Source organism: Bufo gargarizans, chromosome 1, assembly GCF_014858855.1.
Source record: "Bufo gargarizans isolate SCDJY-AF-19 chromosome 1, ASM1485885v1, whole genome shotgun sequence".
NCBI classification, from domain to species: domain Eukaryota; kingdom Metazoa; phylum Chordata; class Amphibia; order Anura; family Bufonidae; genus Bufo; species Bufo gargarizans.
Window position 1 is genome coordinate 369,079,856 of NC_058080.1, and position 20,160 is coordinate 369,100,015.

General features: G+C 43.6%; 1 protein-coding gene across 1 annotated transcript in view; it reads left to right on the forward strand.

The window, feature by feature from the left end:
• The window catches only part of SHC2 (SHC adaptor protein 2), a 71,972-nt gene that overhangs the window by 23,330 nt on the left and 28,482 nt on the right, over positions 1-20,160 (forward strand). The window contains exons 5-6 of the mRNA XM_044284551.1: positions 17,766-17,819; positions 17,907-17,958. Coding sequence (XP_044140486.1) covers positions 17,766-17,819; positions 17,907-17,958 — 106 coding nt within the window. The remainder of the gene's footprint in view (positions 1-17,765; positions 17,820-17,906; positions 17,959-20,160) is intronic.

Below are 20,160 nucleotides of genomic sequence, written 5' to 3' on the forward strand. Positions count from 1 at the left end.
ACAGTTATTCTTTAAAGGCACTGTACTCTATTTTATAGTAATCTGGTATCTTTATGTCAGTCCATTTCATATTATTGCAGTGGTTTTCTTGCTTCATTTTTTTAGACCTGGCATGAGTGGGGAGAAGTTGCAGATTGCAGCACAAAGGACCTTTGCGCCGCAATCTGTGCCAGAAATATGCCTAATTTAGGCGTATTTCTATTTAATAAATTACCACCTATGAGTCAGCTGGAGATAACTAAGTGCTCGTATTGTGGGTGTCTGCTGCTCCATTCAAACAGTAAACACCAAGTCACATTCTTGTGATTGGTGGGGGATAAGGGATGGTGTCTCACCACACTGCACTGTTCTGTGTCTGAGGGCAGTCATAAGTGACACAGAGCTGCTTTCCCCTCACACTGCAGGGTCTACATGTTCTCCTAGGCGACACAGTTTTAGGCTGTCTTCCCTGTTAGCTCTTAGGAGACCAGTGTAAAGCTATATCTCATAGACCTACACTGAATAGTCAGCACACACAGATAGTACAGGCAGGCAATGTTATTCAGGAGGTTTATATAACAGCAGATAATAAATCACTGTATATACCAGGGGTGTTGCTAGGGTCTCAAAAGATCTGGGGCCCAAACTTCAATGAATATGGCCCAGTTCTCTAAGTTGCCCCCCCCCCCCCGCCACTCCCCTCACACAATGCATTTTGCTGTACTTGCTATACAGCAGCACATACCTCTCACATCCAGTGCCTCCCAGGTGACGTCTCCTCCGATGTAGATCTTCTCTCTTATCTTCTCCACTAGGTCCGGACAACTTCTTTTAGCCGCCTCATCTCTGCAGAGTGTGACACACAGACATCTTAGCTTCCTCACTTTTCTATCATCATCTCCCAACCTGGAGTCCCCACAGTGTTATACTGCTGCTAGCTGTGCTCCCCAATACCCCCAAATACTATCCTTAAGAAAAAATACTGTCCCAATAGTAATAGTGCTTCTCATAGTCCCACCAATAGTAATTCCCTTCTAGAATGCCCTCATTAGTAATACTGCCCCCTACAGTGCCCCCAACAGTGATAGTGCTCCCCTCCTATAGAGCCCTTAGTAGAAATAATAATGCCTATACTGTCTCCTGGATTTATAATACCCCTACAGTGCCCACAGTATTTATATATCGCCCTACTGTTATAATGCTCACCCTGAAGTGCCCCCAGTATTTATAATGACTCCAGCAGTGCCCCCTGTAGTTATATTCCTCCCTCCACCATACAGTCCCATATAAATAACATCACACCATCACAATAAATTTGTGCAACAGACAACATAATTTGAAAAACTACTATGCTGCATCTGGAGCTGTTGGGGAAAAAGAGACCTAATCTAGGGGCATTCCCAAAGAGTACTTCATAAGGATTTAGGCTTATCTTCTGGTTAGGTGTGTACCGGATGGAGAAAAGCCCCAAGGGTAGGTACTCTTACCTCAGTCAGTATCTTCAGCTGTAGACTTTGCTACAGGACAAATCTCTGAATATCCTGGAAAGAGATCAATACAAACATAGACATATTCACACTGTTCCACCTTTGCTCTGAATGTAGTCAATCCGCAGTCTCTGAAATGGGTAAGGTGACCTTGGCATATGCCTTCCTGGAACTCCCATAGTTCTCCCATCATTATTACAGCATTCACCTTCAACTAACCTAGTGGCAGCATTGTTGAACCCAGGAGCCATCCGCCACAGAACCCAATCACACCTTCTCTCTCTTGATTTGCCCATCCTCTTTAGGTAGAGTGCCCTCTGAAGGAAGAGTTTCTTACCAACCCTCCAAAGTCCATTCTCAATCATCACTTCTACCTTTATCCTTTGATGTTTCCTTTCAGCCTCAGTGGCCTGTATCTGAAAAAGACAAACTAAGCCCTCATGTATCACACAGACTTCCACTTAGCGTAGACTTCAAGTAATAGTTTGGCCTTTACCTTCTCAGGCAGCATCAGGGCATCAAACATCTTTCATACGCTCATTATTGATGGGCTTTCCCATGGATCAAACAAAATCTTGGATTTAATATTGATGTTAGCAGTCTTACCCTCAGCAATCTTACAAACCTCAGCGAGTGTCTTCAGCTCTGTCTCTTGCACGAACATTGCTGGAGGGATCGGTTCTTTCTTGACAACATCAGATTAAGTAGGAACAGCATATCCTGTCCGAGATGATCCATCTTCCAAGAACCTGAAATTATCTACCAGAAACTCAGAAATGTGGTTATTAATTGAAGACAGTCATGTGAATTTGAATTTTTATTTCTATTTTTAGAGGTGGGAAGGCACTACTACTCCCTAAATGATGCTAGAAATCTCACATTTTCCCGTGATTGAAATCCACTCATATCTGAATAAGGACTTAGAATGGGTGCAACCTTACATTGACTGGATTGGTCAGGGACACTTCCAGTTGGCATCCTAGGAATAATCTCTGCAGGCACATTTTATAATAGTGGAACATACAATTGGCAAAGGTTATTTTCAGACATTATTGGATCTAATCCAATAATGGAGCCTATAACATGAATAAAGCCCTGTCTGGAAAATCTATAAATAACACACGTTAGTATCTTCACAGTCTGCAGATGCATTACCAATTACCAGTCTCCTCCATAAGGGGGGTTGAATTCCCCGGGGGGACTTTACTAGAGCACAATAGGTGGATGGAAAGGAAGGGATAGAAGGAGCAGGAAGCACTGTGGGAGGTGATCCTGTTGGAAAGGAGCACCTTCCAAAGCAGAGTGCAGAGGAGGGGCTGACCGAAGGAAAAATAGGAGTTTTTGTGGAACTACAAGATCAGCTTTTGAGAAAGGGGGATGGGATGCAAAATGTTTTTTTCTTTGTTCCCTACGGGTTTAAATCCTCCATCTTGCAATAGAAATGCTGCTCATTTCATTTCTCCAACTTACTTTAACTTCTATCAATCACTTTCATATACAATTTTCACCATAACTCAGCTCTTTTTCCTTCAATACACTTATCCACAAACTTTCATTTAATCTACCGGTTTCTGGCATATCAATTGCGCGCATGAATGATTTTAACTTAATACCTGAAACTTTTCCCTTCTTATGTAGTTTCCATATGCAGCCTCTAGGGGGAACTCTTACATATGTCTACCTATTTCCGGGTAATACCGGATATCTCTGCTACACAGTATCACAAAAAATGCTTTCAACTTTCTAACTGAAACTTTTCCTCTTTCTTGCATTAGCTGAGCCGCTGTTAACATCTCCTCATTATATCCTGTAACATCAGAATTACCCCATTTTGTGGTTACACACAGATCAAACGGTATCTGATTACTATCAAACCTGCTAGAGCAGTTACACAAAGATTTAACGATAATCTGATTACTATCGAACCCACAATTCCTTTGGTGAAGACCCCTGGTCCTATTCACCTCTGTAGGGATACAAAATCTTAATAACTGCCAATTGCTTATTATTCTTCCTAATAGTGACACACAGTCCTGAAGATATGCAGCCGTTATCAACCCTTCAGGACTCATATAGTCTTAAAGATATCCAAGCGATATCTTATCCTACGGAACACACAGTTTTAAAGATATTCGGCTGCAATCTAACCTAATTAGGGTACACACTCTATTATGCAATTGGTGTTAATCCTACTCAATTCCCATCATGAGGACCCCTGGTCACTACTCATGAATCCCCAAAACTCTCGTCAGAGCTTGGCTTAGATCCAATTCTATGTCACAATATCCGACTCAGCTTTCTATCAACTCCCACTTAGTTCCAGCACATCCTACCACGCAAAGAAGGAATATTCAAATGGACAGATCAGCTATAATTTGAACCCTTCTATCGTGATAACACCAATTCAACTCTTGAGAATCTACCTGGGCAAAAAGCTCAGAGAAGGTATGTAAGAAAATAAAGCTTTCCTACCTTGCTGCAGCATGTAACCTTGTCTAATGTTTTTGCGCAAGACCCTCTCGTTACGTTTGAATCCGAAGTTACGCAAGCTGTCTGCCCACCCAGGGACGCCAAATTGTTATCGCAAGTCAGGCGATTCTTATCTTCTTTGTGTGGTGCTAAATCAATTATAAATATAAGTATGAGTGCACCATACTACTTTCATAATGAGACCAGACACACAAGTTGGTTTCATGAAAGCATCTTCTCATCCCCCTGAGCAAGAAGCGAACTTTATTCAAGATACATTCACTTAAATAGCAGACATGACATCACAAAAGGGGTAGTTCCTTAAGAAAAGACTATTGGCTACTTGACAAAATGGGTGTAGTTTGCTAATTTTATCCCTGAGTTTCATTAGCACATTCAAAAATGGCAACCTAACTCCCGCTTCCCCAGTGACCTTAAGACAAAGAAATGCACACGAGGCTCACACATTTGGTTTCCGGCCATCGAGTGGACAAAAATGTGTACTACAGTACATATATATAGAGAGAAAAAACAAAACAAAAAAAAAAAAAAACCTATCTCTCACAGTGGCTATTTCCCGTACTCCAAAAGGACCTTTTCCCTCTATTATGAGTATGGAGGATTCATACTGCTGAGGTCCTTATCAAGGATAGGATTTAGTCGAATCACACCGAAGTGGCTATTTCCTGTACTCCAAAAGGACCTTTTCCCTCTATTATGAGTATGGAGGATTCATACTGCTGAGGTCCTTATCAAGGATAGGATTTAGCCGGCTCACACTGAAGTGGCTATTTCCCATACCCCAAAAGGAACTTTTCCATCCATTATATAGTATGGGGGAGTCATACTGCAGAGGTCCTTTTCAAGGATAGGATTTAGCTGACTCACACTGAAGTGATTATTTCCCGTACCCCTAAAGGACCTTTTCTATCTATTATGTACTAGGAATGATTCATACTGCTGAGGTCCTTTCAAGGATAGGATTTAGCCGACTCAAACTAAAGTGGTTATTTCTTGTACCCCAAAAGGACCTTTTCCATCTATTATATACTAGTAAGTTGTTACACAAATTTAAAAAATATTATGGTGGTGATCATGATTGTGGTTCAGAAATGAAGAAGCGACTTTTCTTTTATATGGCCTTCCAAATTTTGTTCCTTTAGTAGGGGCAGATCCTGGATGGGAGCTGACACATTACAGGTGGATGCGGCAGTGAAATAAGATGTCAGTGAAGGCAGAATAGAATAGCCAACTTTATAGGAAGGGGCAAAGACTTAGGGTGACGTCACTATCAGATAATGTTGTTGATGGCTCAGTCATCCTTTAGACATTTTCATCTCCTTCCTCTATAATGACAGCCAGCCAACAGAAGGTGGAGTCACTGTTTGATACAGACTGTTGCTGAGTCTGACAGTGCTGCCTCCGCTATGGCCGCTGACATTGTGGGATGACGTGGTTTTTCCTCCTTTATCCTGTCTTTTGTCATTTTCTGCTTCTAAACATTTCCTAATCAAATGTACCTCTGTTTCTTAGTAAACCCCAAATTTCAGTCTATGATGCAAGAAACCCATTTCCTGTACTACAAGCAATATTCCAGTGTACGTTTTTATTTTAAATATACACATAAAAATGCAATATTGAAATGCAAGTTTTCTCAAGTACACACCAAAATGGCATGTAATCATGATTACCTGCTGTATAAAATGCAGTTTTTGCTCAAATAAAAAAAAAAAAAAGCCAGTTTTCTTTTGCACAGATAGATTGTGTGAGAATTTGTGAATGTGATGCGGTCCAGTCAATGACACACACAGCCTGTGTAAATGGGTGCTGTGACCCTGCCTGGCACACTGTGGAGTGAAATTGCAGGAGTGCCAGTGGAAACGTCTTGTGTGTCTCTCCTGGTATTGACTCTGGTGGAATTTGGTTATTGATTTGTGTCTGCTGATTCCATGTGTTTCTGTCCTGGCTTGACCTGGCTCATCGGTTTCTGCTTTGTTTTTACTTGATTTTGGCCGATCTGTCTCTAGTTAGTTAGTCATTTTGACCCCATTGTCCCTTCCCCCTCTAGCACTTCATTAAAGGGAGTCTGTCACCTACCCGACCAGTTTCAAACAGATGACATTGTTCAGTAGGGCACAAAGACATGACACAGATGTTACCTGTGTTTAGTTCTTCAAATGCATCAAATCGCCCAAAAAGTAGTTTTTATCATATGCTAATGAGCAGTCGCAAGTGCCCAGGGGCGGAGAGTTTTCTGAAAGTGCCCAAGTTCCCCCGCCTCACTCGCGCCTAACTCCGCCCCTCAGTAAGCTCAGGCCAGCTCTGTGACATCATATTTCCCTATAGGCTGTTCGCGCATCACTGCCGGGCCCGGGCATGCGCAGTGTTCTGCCCATTGTGGGCAGAGGTACAGGGATATGGAGTGCGAATGCACCAGTTACTGGCGTGAAATTGACGCATGCTCGGGCCCGGCAGTGATGCGCGAACAGCCTATAGGGAAATATGATGTCACAGAGCCACAGGGCTGGCCTGAGCTTACTGAGGGGCGGAGTTTGGTGCGAGTGAGGTGGGGGAACTTGAGCACTTTCAGAAAACTTTCCCCCCTGGGCACCTGCAAAGGCTCATTAGCATATGATAAAAACTACTTTTTGGGCGATTTGAAGCATCTAAAGAACTAAACACGGGTAACATCTGTGTCATGTCTTTGTGCCTCACTGAACAATGTCACCTGTTTGAAAACAATCAGGTAGGTGACAGACTCCCTTTAAGGAGTGACTGTGGACTAGAAAGAATCGTGCAAACAGTTAGGAACATTGTTAGGGTAGGTAAGCATCAACATTTTCCTTTCTGTGACACATGATTAAAGCATTGTACAATGCAGGGAGTCCCCAGCAGTAGATGCTGCTCCCTAGTAGTGTATGTCTGTTACATCATACATAGACCCTGATTAGGGGTCTATTCATACATCTGCATGTGTTTTGCGGTCTACAAATTGCGGATCCGCAAAACATGGACACCAGCAATGTGCTTTCTTTGCATTCCACACATCGCCAGCACTATTTTTTCGGGGACGGAAGTGCGGATGCAGACAGCACACAGTGTGCTGTCCGCATCTTTTGTGGCCCAATTGAAAATGAATGGGTCCGCACCCATTCCACATAATTGCGGAACAGATCCGGACCCATTCATGCGGACATGTAAATGGACCCTTACCAGAACTTCACTCCAGAATTCTGGCATCAAATAGACACAAAATATAATTTTGTGACTTTTTGCATTTTTACACAATTCACTCCAGTTTTGTAATATTAATGGAAAGGGGGTGTGGTTAGCTATGTTCATGAGTTTCACTCTAGATTTATCATTGCGACTTTTTAAAAAAGTCGCAATCTCACTCCAGGAGGAGGGAAGAATAGGAAAACTGGGGGAGCGTCACTAGACAGAAGTGTTGGGTGTAAGAACAAGCCATATTTATCAAACAACCTGTGACATTTGATAAATGTGGAATAAAGTACTCCAACACAGACTCAAACAAACTGACTTCAATTATTCTCCTCATGATCAATTCCCCCATAGTGTGCCATTGTAGACACATGCACGGCTACAGATTTCCAAAATATATAGTTATAAAAAAGAAAAAAAGTCAATGGTACTTTTATTCAATAATAAAATATACTATGTATATAACTTCAGCCAAACGTTTCCTGTAGTTGCAGATCAGACGTGCACAACGGTCAGGAGTAATTCTTGACCATTCCTCTTTACAGAACTGTTTCAGTTCAGCAATATTCTTGGGATGTCTGGTGTGAATCGCTTTCTTGAGGTCATGCCACAGCATCTCAATCGGGTTGAGGTCAGGACTCTGACTGGGCCACTCCAGAAGGCGTATTTTCTTCTGTTTAAGCCATTCTGTTGTTGATTTACTTCTATGCTTTGGGTCGTTGTCCTGTTGCAACACCCATCTTCTGTTGAGCTTCAGCTGGTGGACAGATGGCCTTAAGTTCTCTTGCAAAATGTCTTGATAAACTTGGGAATTCATTTTTCCTTCGATGATAGCAATCCATCCAGGCCCTGACGCAGCAAAGCAGCTACAAACCATGATGCCCCCACCACCAAACTTCACAGTTGGGATGAGGTTTTGATGTTGGTGTGCTGTGCCTCTTTTTCTCCACACATAGTGTTGTGTTTCTTCCAAACAACTCAACGTTGGTTTCATCTGTCCACAGAATATTTTGCCAGTACTGCTGTGGAACATCCAGGTGCTCTTGTGCAAACTGTAAACCTGCAGCAATGTTATTTTTGGACAGCAGTGGCTTCCTCTGTGGTATCCTCTCATGAAATCCATTCTTGTTTAGTGTTTTACGTATCATAGATTGGCTAACAGGGATGTTAACATATGCCAGAGACATTTGTAAGTCTTTAGCTGACACTCTAGGATTCGTCTTCACCTTGAGCAGTCTGCACTGTGCTCTTGCAGTCATCTTTAGAGGACGGCCACTCCTATGGAGAGTAGCAGCAGAGCTAAACTTTCTCCATTTATAGACAATTTGTCTTACCGTGGACTGATTAACAGCAAGGCTTTTGGAGATACTTTTATAACCCTTTCCAGCTTTATGTAAGTCAACAATTCTTAATCGTAGGTCTTCTGAGAGCTCTTTTGTGCGAGGTAACATTCACATCAGGCAATGCTTCTTGTGAAAAGCAAACCCAGAACTAGTGTGTGTTTTTTATAGGGCAGGGCAGCTGTAACCAACACCTCCAATCTCATCTCATTGATTGGACTCCAGTTCGCTGACACCTCACTTCATTTAGCTCTTGGAGATGTCATTAGTCTAGGGGTTCACATACTTTTTCCAACTGCACTGTGAATGTTTACATGGTGTGTTCAATAAAAACATGGTAACATTTAATTATTTGTGTGTTATTAGTTTAAGCAGACTGTGATTGTCTATTGTTGTGACTTAGATGAAGATCAGATCACATTTTATGACCAATTTGTGCAGAAATCCATATCATTCCAAAGGGTTCACATACTTTTTCTTGCAACTGTATACAACCACAAAGTTACTAAAACACAATGATTATCTTGTTGACCAGTCTTCAAATTTCGTATAAATTTTCGAATGAAAATTCGGATGAACAAGGAAAATTCGAATAAATAATCACAAGGAAAAGAATATCAGATATGCGATCCAAATATTCGATCCAATGTCCTTTTATATATATAATCGTAACTTGTCCAATTTTTCGCTATAAGCTTGGTTAGTCTCTTTGGTCAGTACGATGTGGTGCTGAGGAAGGGGCCACTAGGAAGGGGCCACTAAGAGCCCCGAAACGCGTCTGGTACTGGACCCCCCGATTCAACACAAGGATCATCAACCTTGTTAACCTTTGCAGCTTTGAACCTGTTTGGAGGAAATCCACTGAGGTTGCATCGCGTGTATCTGCAAAGTTGTGGACTAGAAAGAAACTGCTGGCGCCAGTAAGTGAAAACCGAAATTGTTATACTAAAGGACAATCTGTTGAAATTTCCTCGAAATCTTGGGATACATTGCATAATTTTGTTTCACGCTAAAGTCGATACTCACACTTACAAGCAGTGGCGGAAGATCATACTCTGATTGCCACGCGGGACGCCGCGGACTGTTGATCGGAGCCGCCTACGTGTACCTGTTACGTGAGTAGACAAAACAATCATAGATGGAATAAGCATTTGCGATGAAAAATATAATCGACAGATATGTATTGATGTTACATCGTACTGACCAAAGAGACTAACCAAGCTTATAGCGAAAAATTGGACAAGTTACGATTATATATAAAAGGTGTTGGACATTGGATCGAATATCTGATATTCTTTTCCTTGTGATTATTTATTTGAATTTTCCTTGTTCATCCGAAATTTCATTAGAAAATGTATACGAAATTTGAAGACTGGTCAACAAGATAACCATGTGTTTTAGTAACTTTGTGGTTGTATAAGTGTTTGTAGGTACTATTTTAGTCTGGCCAGACCTGTGCATTATATAATTAAGTTTTTAACATTGTGACTATCACATAGTATATTTTATTATTGAATAAAAGTACCATTGACTCTAGATATAGAGAACGCCCAGCCCTTTCTTTGTAATATTATTGTAGCTTATAGATTGGGTGAATCTGTTGGCTGAGAGCACCCATCCTGCGCCACCCCACACAGTAGTGCGACCTAATATTTGATAAATAAAAAAAACAACAAACTAAAACTGGATAATTTACAACAAAAAAAAAAGAAGACAGTTATTTGAAATGTTTACACATTTTATTGATCTAAAATATAACATTTATTTAACCACAAATTATGGTTATCCCTATAAAAAAATATGTTTTAAAGGGAGTCTGTTAACAGAATTAACAATAGTAAAGTAAACAGCATTGTAGGGCACGTCACACTCTTTCAAACAGGACCTTTTTTATCTGGTCAGAACAACGTATTCTTGCCCATGTCAGTGATTTGTATAGGCAACACATCTGGTCCCCCATGTACCTCCAGACTACTCCCACACTTTTACAAGCGCACCTCACAAGCTTTACATATACCTTTCATAACAGCGAAAAAATGTACTGTACCTCCAGCACACCGTGCCAGTGCTAAACCATGTCACCCCAGTGCACCTACAGAATCCTAACCAGTAGTACACCATTTTAAACGTGCCTAAAATGTACTCTACATAAATAGAGATGGTTCCCCTCAAATCCTGACCTAGCTCGCCTCTCACTTCAGCACATAGCATTCATCATGTAGAGATTAGAGAAAGTTAATACAAGCCACTTAGTAATGTACTGTGATTGTCCATATTGCCTCCACTGCTGGCTGGATTCATTTTTCCATCTTAGACAAAAAGCCTTATATGCAGCACTTTTTTGTCTGGTATAAAGAGAGATCCTAAACAGAAACGGAACGAACTCCATCATAGTCGGCGGGGTCTGTTCAGCTTCTTCCCTGTCAGTTAGGCCAGGTTCTCATCAAATTTTTGTCATACATTTAATGTATGCCAAAAAATGTATATATGGTAACAGGTGCCTCAGACGGATGCCATAATGTGGCATCCATCACCATATAGTACCATAGTGTAAAAAAAATATATATGTTATCCTATACTTTTTTTATTTTATTTTTCAGGATGGAAAACTGCAACAGTGATACACTATGTTTTTCTATCATGCAGAGTCCTGCAAAAAACAAAACAAAAAACCCTATACTTTTTTTTTTACAATGGAACTCCATGGTGCCGGATGCCACAGTATGGCATCTGTCTGAAGCGTTTGATAATGTATATGTTTTTTGTGTATGTTGACAAAAATGTGCCCCCCTTATGTTCCCCATCCAGAACTTCCGTTATTTTTGTTGTTCTGCTCATCTAATGGAGCAGAACAGAAATAAATATGTGAACATGCCCTAAGAGGTGAGCATGCAGGAAACCGTTACTGGTCTAAATAACATGAGGTACACGTAATTATACTGAAGGGATAAAGTCCGGTCCAATATGCCGGATCCTCCCTGTACTTTACCATTTGGCTTTAATAGCCTGCATTCACTACATAAAAAATAGAATAGGACAGCACCACTTAATAGAACAAATAGTCCATGATATGGCGGCGGTGCTTGTGGCGTCAGGTCTCGGCCTCAGGGACCCAACAAACGTAGAAAAAACTTCAGGAAAGTTACGGCACTCTTAATCTTGAATCCAAACTTGAGAAAGACCTGTGTGTCAAAAAGTTGCTGTATTTTTCAGTGTGATTAAACACTAAGTTTGGATTCAAGATTAAGAGAGCCGTGACTTTCCTGCATTCACTACATGCATCTCACACACACACACATAAGTGCGTGTGGGGCAGTGCAAGTTGCGTGTGGTGCAGCGTGTGATATGTGGTGCACTGTATGTGGTGCAGTGTGTGAGGTATGAGGTGCATGTGGTGCACTGTATGGGGTGCATGTGGTGCACTGTGTGAGGTATGAGGTGCATATGGTGCACTGTGTGAGGTATGAGGTGCATATGGTGCACTGTGTGAGGTATGAGGTGCATATGGTGCACTGTGTGAGTGCGGTGTATGTGGGGCAGTGTGTGAGGTATGAGAAGCATGTGGGGCAGTGTGTAATGGGTGCGTGTGGTGCTCTGCGTGAGGGTGCGTGTGGTGCTGCACTGCGTGAGGGGGCGCGTGGTGCTGCACTGCGTGAGGGGGCGCGTGGTGCTGCACTGCGTGAGGGGGCGCGTGGTGCTGCACTGCGTGAGGGGGCGCGTGGTGCTGCACTGCGTGAGGGGGCGCGTGGTGCTGCACTGCGTGAGGGGGCGCGTGGTGCTGCACTGCGTGAGGGGGCGCGTGGTGCTGCACTGCGTGAGGGGGCGCGTGGTGCTGCACTGCGTGAGGGGGCGCGTGGTGCTGCAGTGCGTGAGGGGGAGCGTGGTGCTGCAGTGCGTGAGGGGGAGCGTGGTGCTGCAGTGCGTGAGGGGGAGCGTGGTGCTGCAGTGCGTGAGGGGGAGCGTGGTGCTGCAGTGCGTGAGGGGGAGCGTGGTGCTGCAGTGCGTGAGGGGGAGCGTGGTGCTGCAGTGCGTGAGGGGGAGCGTGGTGCTGCAGTGCGTGAGGGGGAGCGTGGTGCTGCAGTGCGTGAGGGGGAGCGTTGTGCTGCAGTGCGTGAGGGGGAGCGTTGTGCTGCAGTGCGTGAGGGGGAGCGTTGTGCTGCAGTGCGTGAGGGGGAGCGTTGTGCTGCAGTGCGTGAGGGGGAGCGTTGTGCTGCAGTGCGTGAGGGGGAGCGTTGTGCTGCAGTGCGTGAGGGGGCGCGTAGTGCTGCAGTGCGTGAGGGGGCGCGTAGTGCTGCACTGCGTGAAGGGGCGCGTAGTGCTGCACTGCGTGAAGGGGCGCGTAGTGCTGCACTGCGTGAGGGGGCGCATGGTTCTGCAGTGCGTGAGGGGGCGCGTGGTGCACGGCGTGAGGTATTAGGGGCATGTGGTGCAGTGTGTGATGATCACACACTGCACCACATACATCGATAGATTACACAGTGCTGACACCTTGTTCTACACATCCATCTTGATGTCTGGGATGTAGTCTTCAGCTCCACCGCTGCCATATTTGCCTGGGTCCTTGGGAAGCAAGCCCGGCTCTCCTTACTATAGCAACCCCGGGAGCACGCCCCTCCTCCTTACAGCTCCCGACAGCTTTACTTGCTGCCAGACACTGTACCACCCAAACTAACCAACAACAAAGCTCCTTATTACAGGCACAGGCAGCATTGATGCACTTCCATGCCATTCAGAGCGCCCCCTGCACTGATGAATGGCATGGTAAAGTCTACGGCATATTGGTACACCCTAACGTTTTTTCAGAGAGTAGAACCGCCTGAACAGGCATCTATAACGCTTGTATAGGCGTTATGGCGACCTCTGGTCTGAAGTCATCCCAACAATTCTGCCGGTAATTACCCAATGAACAGCAAATGGCAGATCGTGCTAATTACAATCTGCCGCTGGCAAATAACTGTACAGCATGGAGACAAGCGACGGTATAACAATCGCTTCTCCCCATACTGTGGACAAGATCTCTGCATGTAATAGGAGCCGTCTCCTCAGCAAGCGAGCAGGCGATTCCTTCCTTATTGCCTGTAAAATCTGCCTATGTAATACAGCCTTTACACACACTGCCAACAACATACAATCCCACACAAGACACCCCCCGCAGCATACACACAGCTGCCCCCATCACACAGCCCCCTTCACATGCAACCCACAGGCAGAACCCTTTAACACAACCCTGTTTTAGCATACAATCCAACACAGCCCCCTCCCACCAACACAACCCCCCTATATATAACCAAGACACCCCCATCAAAGCATTAAATGCAATACAGCCCCCCAATACAACCGGATTCCCTTTCGTCAGCATCCACAACAGCCCCCTACCATCTCAGTGTACAATCCCTCACAGCCTCCTCAATTACAGCCTACAGACATCACCCTACTACACAGCCCCCCTCAGCATACAATGCAACACAGCCCCCATATACAACCCAGACATCTCCTTAGAACACAGCCCCCTATACAACCAGATACCTCCTCCCTCACCCATAACCACCCCACCATCTCAGTGTGCAACCTCACACAGTCCCCACTCACATACAAACCAGACACCACCCTAATACACAGCCTCTCATTTCAGCATACAATCAAACATAGCCCTCCACAACATACAAACATATCCCCCCCATGCAACCAGATACCCCCTCTCTCAGCATCCACACAGCCCCCCACCATCCCAGTGAACACTCCCTCACAGTCCCCCATATACATCCCAGACACCGCTCTAGAACACAGCCCCCCATATACACCCTCCTTCAGTATCCATGACCACCCCCCACCATATCAGTGTACAATCCCTCACGGCCCTCCCTAACATACAACCCACAGATACCACCCTACTACAAAGCGTGCGCCCACCCCCCAGCATACAATGTGACACAGAACCCCCCACATAAAATCAGATACCCCCTCCCTCTGCATCCACAACCTAACCCCCCCCCCAACATCTGAGTGTACAATCCCACATAGACCCTCTCACATACACCACCCTACTACACAGCCTCCCATCTCGGCAAACAATCAAACATAGCCCCCCCCGTATACAACCAACTGCCCCCCCATCTCAGTGTAAAATCCCTCACAGACCCTCATATACAACCCAAACACCTACCTAGAACACAGGCCCCCAGTCTCAGCATAACATGCAATACAGACAGATACCCCCTCCCTCTGCATCCACAGCCAACCCCCACCATCTCAGTGTACAATCCCTCACATACAACCCACAGACACCACCCTACTACACAGCCCCCCAAAAAATACAACCAGATACCCCATTCACTCTGCATACACACAGCTGTCTCCCATCTCAGTGTACAGTCCCTCAGAGCACATCCCTAGCACGTTCACAGTAGAAAATCACACTAAGGGTCCATTCACACTGTCCGCAAAATGGGTCCGCATCCATTCCGCAATTTTGCGGAAGAGGTGCGGACCCATTAATTTTCAATGGGGCCGGAATGTGTTGTCCGCATCCGCATTTGTGGATCCGCAAAAAAATAGAACATGTCCTATTCTTGTCCGCAATTGCGGACAAGAAAAGGCATTTTCTATGAGAGTGCCAGCGATGTGCAGCCCGCAAAATGTGGAACGCACATTGCCGGTGTCCATGTTTTGCGGATCTGCAAAACACATACGGACGTGTGAATGGACCCTAAAAAAACGCACGTGTGGTACACAGCGAGCCATTTTCCTAACCACGAGCATCACACAGCAGCCCCCACATCTCGGTGTATAATCCCTCACAGCACATTCCCAACAGTTTCAGTACACAATAAGTTACTAAATTAGTAGGGTTCCGTGTACTTCTACTGCGCTGCAGGAGTTTTTTTGTTCACTCCCCGCGTTGCTTCACTCGCGAGCTCCATTATCCCTGTGAAAAAGAGCGCGGCTCTCCTGTTTCCGATCCACGTGATGTCATCAGGTCCTTACCGAATATAGTATTTAGCCATTACCAATTCAATTGTATTGCCGTCCTGAAGTATCTAGCTGGCAGGCAGGATATTCGGGGTCTGGGATAAAACATCAGGTGCCCAGGCCCGAATGTTTTAACCTAGCAACACCCCTGGTATACACTCACCTACTATACAGTGGAGGAAATAATTATTTGACCCCTCACTGATTTTGTAAGTTTGTCCAATGACAAAGAAATGAAAAGTCTCAGAACAGTATCATTTCAATGGTAGGTTTATTGTAACAGTGGCAGATAGCACATCAAAAGGAAAATCGAAAAAATAACTTTAAATAAAAGATAGCAACTGATTTGCATTTCATTGAGTGAAATAAGTATTTGAACCCCTACCAACCATTAAGAGTTCTGGCTCCCACAGAGTGGTTAGACACTTCTACTCAATTAGTCACCCTCATTAAGGACACCTGTCTTAACTAGTCACCTGTATAAAAGACACCTGTCCACAGAATCAATCAATCAAGCAGACTCCAAACTCTCCAACATGGGAAAGACCAAAGAGCTGTCCAAGGATGTCAGAGACAAAATTGTAGACCTGCACAAGGCTGGAATGGGCTACAAAACCATTAGCAAGAAGCTGGGAGAGAAGGTGACAACTGTTGGTGCGATTGTTCGAAAATGGAAGGAGCACAAAATGACCATCAATCGACCTCGCTCTGGGGCTCCACGCAAGATCTCACCTCGTGGGGTGTCAATGGTTCTGAGAAAGGTGAAAAAGCATCCTAGAACTACACGGGAGGAGTTAGTTAATGACCTCAAATTAGCAGGGACCACAGTCACCAAGAAAACCATTGGAAACACATTACACCGCAATGGATTAAAATCCTGCAGGGCTCGCAAGGTCCCCCTGCTCAGGAAGGCACATGTGCAGGCCCGTCTGAAGTTTGCCAATGAACACCTGAATGATTCAGAGAGTGACTGGGAGAAGGTGCTGTGGTCTGATGAGACCAAAATAGAGCTCTTTGGCATTAACTCAACTCGCTGTGTTTGGAGGAAGAAAAATTGCTGCCTATGACCCCCAAAACACCGTCCCCACCGTCAAGCATGGGGGTGGAAACATTTTGCTTTGGGGGTGTTTTTCTGCTAAGGGCACAGGACAACTTATTCGCATAAACGGGAAAATGGACGGAGCCATGTATCGTGAAATCCTGAGCGACAACCTCCTTCCCTCTGCCAGGAAACTGAAAATGGGTCGTGGATGGGTGTTCCAGCACGACAATGACCCAAAACATACAGCAAAGGCAACAAAGGAGTGGCTCAAGAAGAAGCACATTAAGGTCATGGAGTGGCCTAGTCAGTCTCCGGACCTTAATCCAATCGAAAACCTATGGAGGGAGCTCAAGCTCAGAGTTGCACAGAGACAGCCTCGAAACCTTAGGGATTTAGAGATGATCTGCAAAGAGGAGTGGACCAACATTCCTCCTAAAATGTGCGCAAACTTGGTCATCAATTACAAGAAACGTTTGACCTCTGTGCTTGCAAACAAGGGTTTTTCCACCAAGTATTAAGTCTTTTTTTGTTAGAGGGTTCAAATACTTATTTCACTCAATGAAATGCAAATCAGTTGCTATCTTTTATTTAAAGTTATTTTTTCGATTTTCCTTTTGATGTGCTATCTGCCACTGTTACAATAAACCTACCATTGAAATGATACTGTTCTGAGACTTTTCATTTCTTTGTCATTGGACAAACTTACAAAATCAGTGAGGGGTCAAATAATTATTTCCTCCACTGTATATCTACTCCTGGTCCTTTCCATAGGCATACAGGGATATACAAAGGAAGATGGAGAGTGGGGAGGGACCTGAGAGCTGCAACATGGGAGAGACCAAGTTCCTGTACACATTAGAGCAAGCAATCAGACTTGAGGTCATATGACCAGGTTCCCATAATGGAATTGTACAACATTTTGGGATGCAACTGAGTTAGGGCTCATTCAGATTACCATATGAATGGGTCCGCATCCATTCCGCAATATTGTGCACATCTGTAGTTCCGTTCCACGGCCCTGCAAGAAAGATAGAGTAAGTCCTATTCTTGTCCGCAATCGCCATGTGCGGACACGGCCGGTATCCGTGTTTTGCAGATCTGCAATTTGCGGACCGCGAAACACCACGGCCGTCTGAATGAGCCTTTAGTGTTAAAACTGTTCCATTCCACAGAGACAGGTTTGTGTATATAGCTCTCTGACAATGCAGGCTCTGAATCCATACAAAATGAGTTCTCACCGATGTGCTTTCTTTACAGGTTATTGCCAGTCATCACATGCAAGCAATCTCATTTGCATCAGGCGGGGATGTGGTAAGCACTCTTTCAAGGATAAGTCCACTGAATTCCAAGGTAAAGGAAAGAAACTGTACACACTGACTGTTTTCTTTTCTCTGCCAGGACACAGCGGATTATGTGGCATATGTGGCCAAGGACCCTATTAACCAGAGAGGTACATCAACAATAATTGCTGTTGCTTGGGAAAGTGTTGGTTGCAACTTTGTGATAATATTCAGTTTTATGGTTTTTAATATTGCATATGAATAATAGAAGTTTGAACTCTAGAATATCATGATCCATATGCTATGCCAACTAAACCCATATTTACTGATTGTACTGGCAGAGGAATTTAGATTGGCACTGCCAACATATTATTTGGCTTATGCCCAGCCTCTGCACTCCATTCAGAAATTATTTTATTAGATAAATGCTTGGTTATTGAATTTGCTAAGCATTAGCTTAATTATTGCTGTATGTCCTGTTTGCCAGGGCCGCAGCATACAACAGACATCAACATCTCACTCTACAGTAAAACTGTTGTGGCTCATGTCTGTTGCATGCTACATGCCCAGGGCCTATTCCTGCCTGCAGTTCCCTTCACCTTCCACAGCATCTTCTGCTCTGCTTAATGTCTGCTGATAGAATTTTTTTCTAATCTGTTTTTATTTTCTGATTGTATATTTTTTTATTTTATTTCCTGAACATTATTAGGGGGGTCATTCGTCACATTGGACAGGAGGGGACCCTATTGACTTACATGGGAGAGTTTTCAAGGCATACTCTGTGACCTGTGCAGAAGTCATTGTACAAGGAAGGAATAGATCAAATTTGACAATCACCTATTGTGAATGGATCCTGTCTTATCTATTCACAGAGATGATATCATTACTGGCAGGATTAGAATGAGCTAACTGCAGTACAGTGATCTCTACAAACTAAAAAGTGGCGCTCATTATTAGACATAGTGCCAAGTGCAAAAACTGCAGCATTTTTTGTTTTAGTTGAAATATAAAATGTGACATGGAAAATAAAAAATATCAAAAATTATTATAAAAAATATGTTAAACATAAAAAAGTTATTTAAACAGCAGGTCAACGAAAAAAAATATTATTGAATCGGTTCCACCTCCCACCTCATGGCTTGTTTATTTCTATAAGGAAAATAGGAAAGAGGGAGATTTGAATTTTTTTTACTTTTTATTTTTACTGTTATTTTTTTAATAGTCCTATTTAGGGGACTTGAACATGTGATCCTGTAATTGCTTATACCATAGACTGCAATAATATATTATTGCAATCTATGGGATTTTTACTACTACAGGCAGGACATACCAGGCAGTTTCCTATGGCAGTCCTAGGAGCTTTTCCAAGGCTTCAGGCTGCCATAGTAGCCAATTGGATTCCTGCAATATTGCCATGGGGAGGCAAGAGAAGATCCCTCCCTCTGCCTAACCTTTTAGATGATTGGACAGTTTTTATTTTTAGACTGCATCATTTTTGTTGTTGTAATACTCCTTATTATAACTTCCTTATTAAGAACAAATCTGAATTTCATCTGCATTAAGACCCCCAGAGCTAGAGTCAACAACAAGTCAATCTGGACACATCCCAATAATTTACCAGGCACTCCATTCCAGAAAAAGTGAGAATCCTACCATTGAACCACCAATTTCTAACCTACCATTGAAACATTGTTCAGTGGTAGAAGCAGTTATCACCGATTAGTTCATACTGAACCTAACTTTAGACAGTGGTGATCAAACCATTTTGCCAGCATTGCCATTTTATTGATTATGATGGAAATTTTTTATTTTTTTTTTATCAGAAAATTGTGGTGCTTCAGGAGAGCCTTATATTGGAAAATCCAGTTGATGAGTTATTAGACTTTTAGTGGCTTATAGAAGCTGCCATGGTACACAGTGTGCAAGAATTAACAAAAGTAATGGAGCAGTTGTGAGTCAAATCAAATTCCAGCTCTTATTTTTCATAAGGTCTGGATCTGACCTCTCTTTAGTAGGCCTTTTGGGTTTGAGCTCTAGTTCTTGCATTTTTGGGTTACTACGTAGAACTGTGTACTGTTTTCCTTGCTCCAGTTTTGATAAATCTTCCCACTGTTGCCAAGCAGGACCTGATGCTTTTGTGATATGCAAGTGACAGAAGGGTGCAAAAGTATGTGAATTGAGAAATGACTACAAAAACTGTGAAAGAAGTGAAAGGGAGAGAAAGCTGGTGAATGATGTCACTAGTATCATTTTTTCCATAAGGTGGGTGGACAACACATAACCATCTGTCCATAATTTTCTTTCCTTGTTTCATACTTCAGACCTTCTGTTTATTTCATCTTGGTGTTAATATGTGTTTTTGTCTCTTGAAC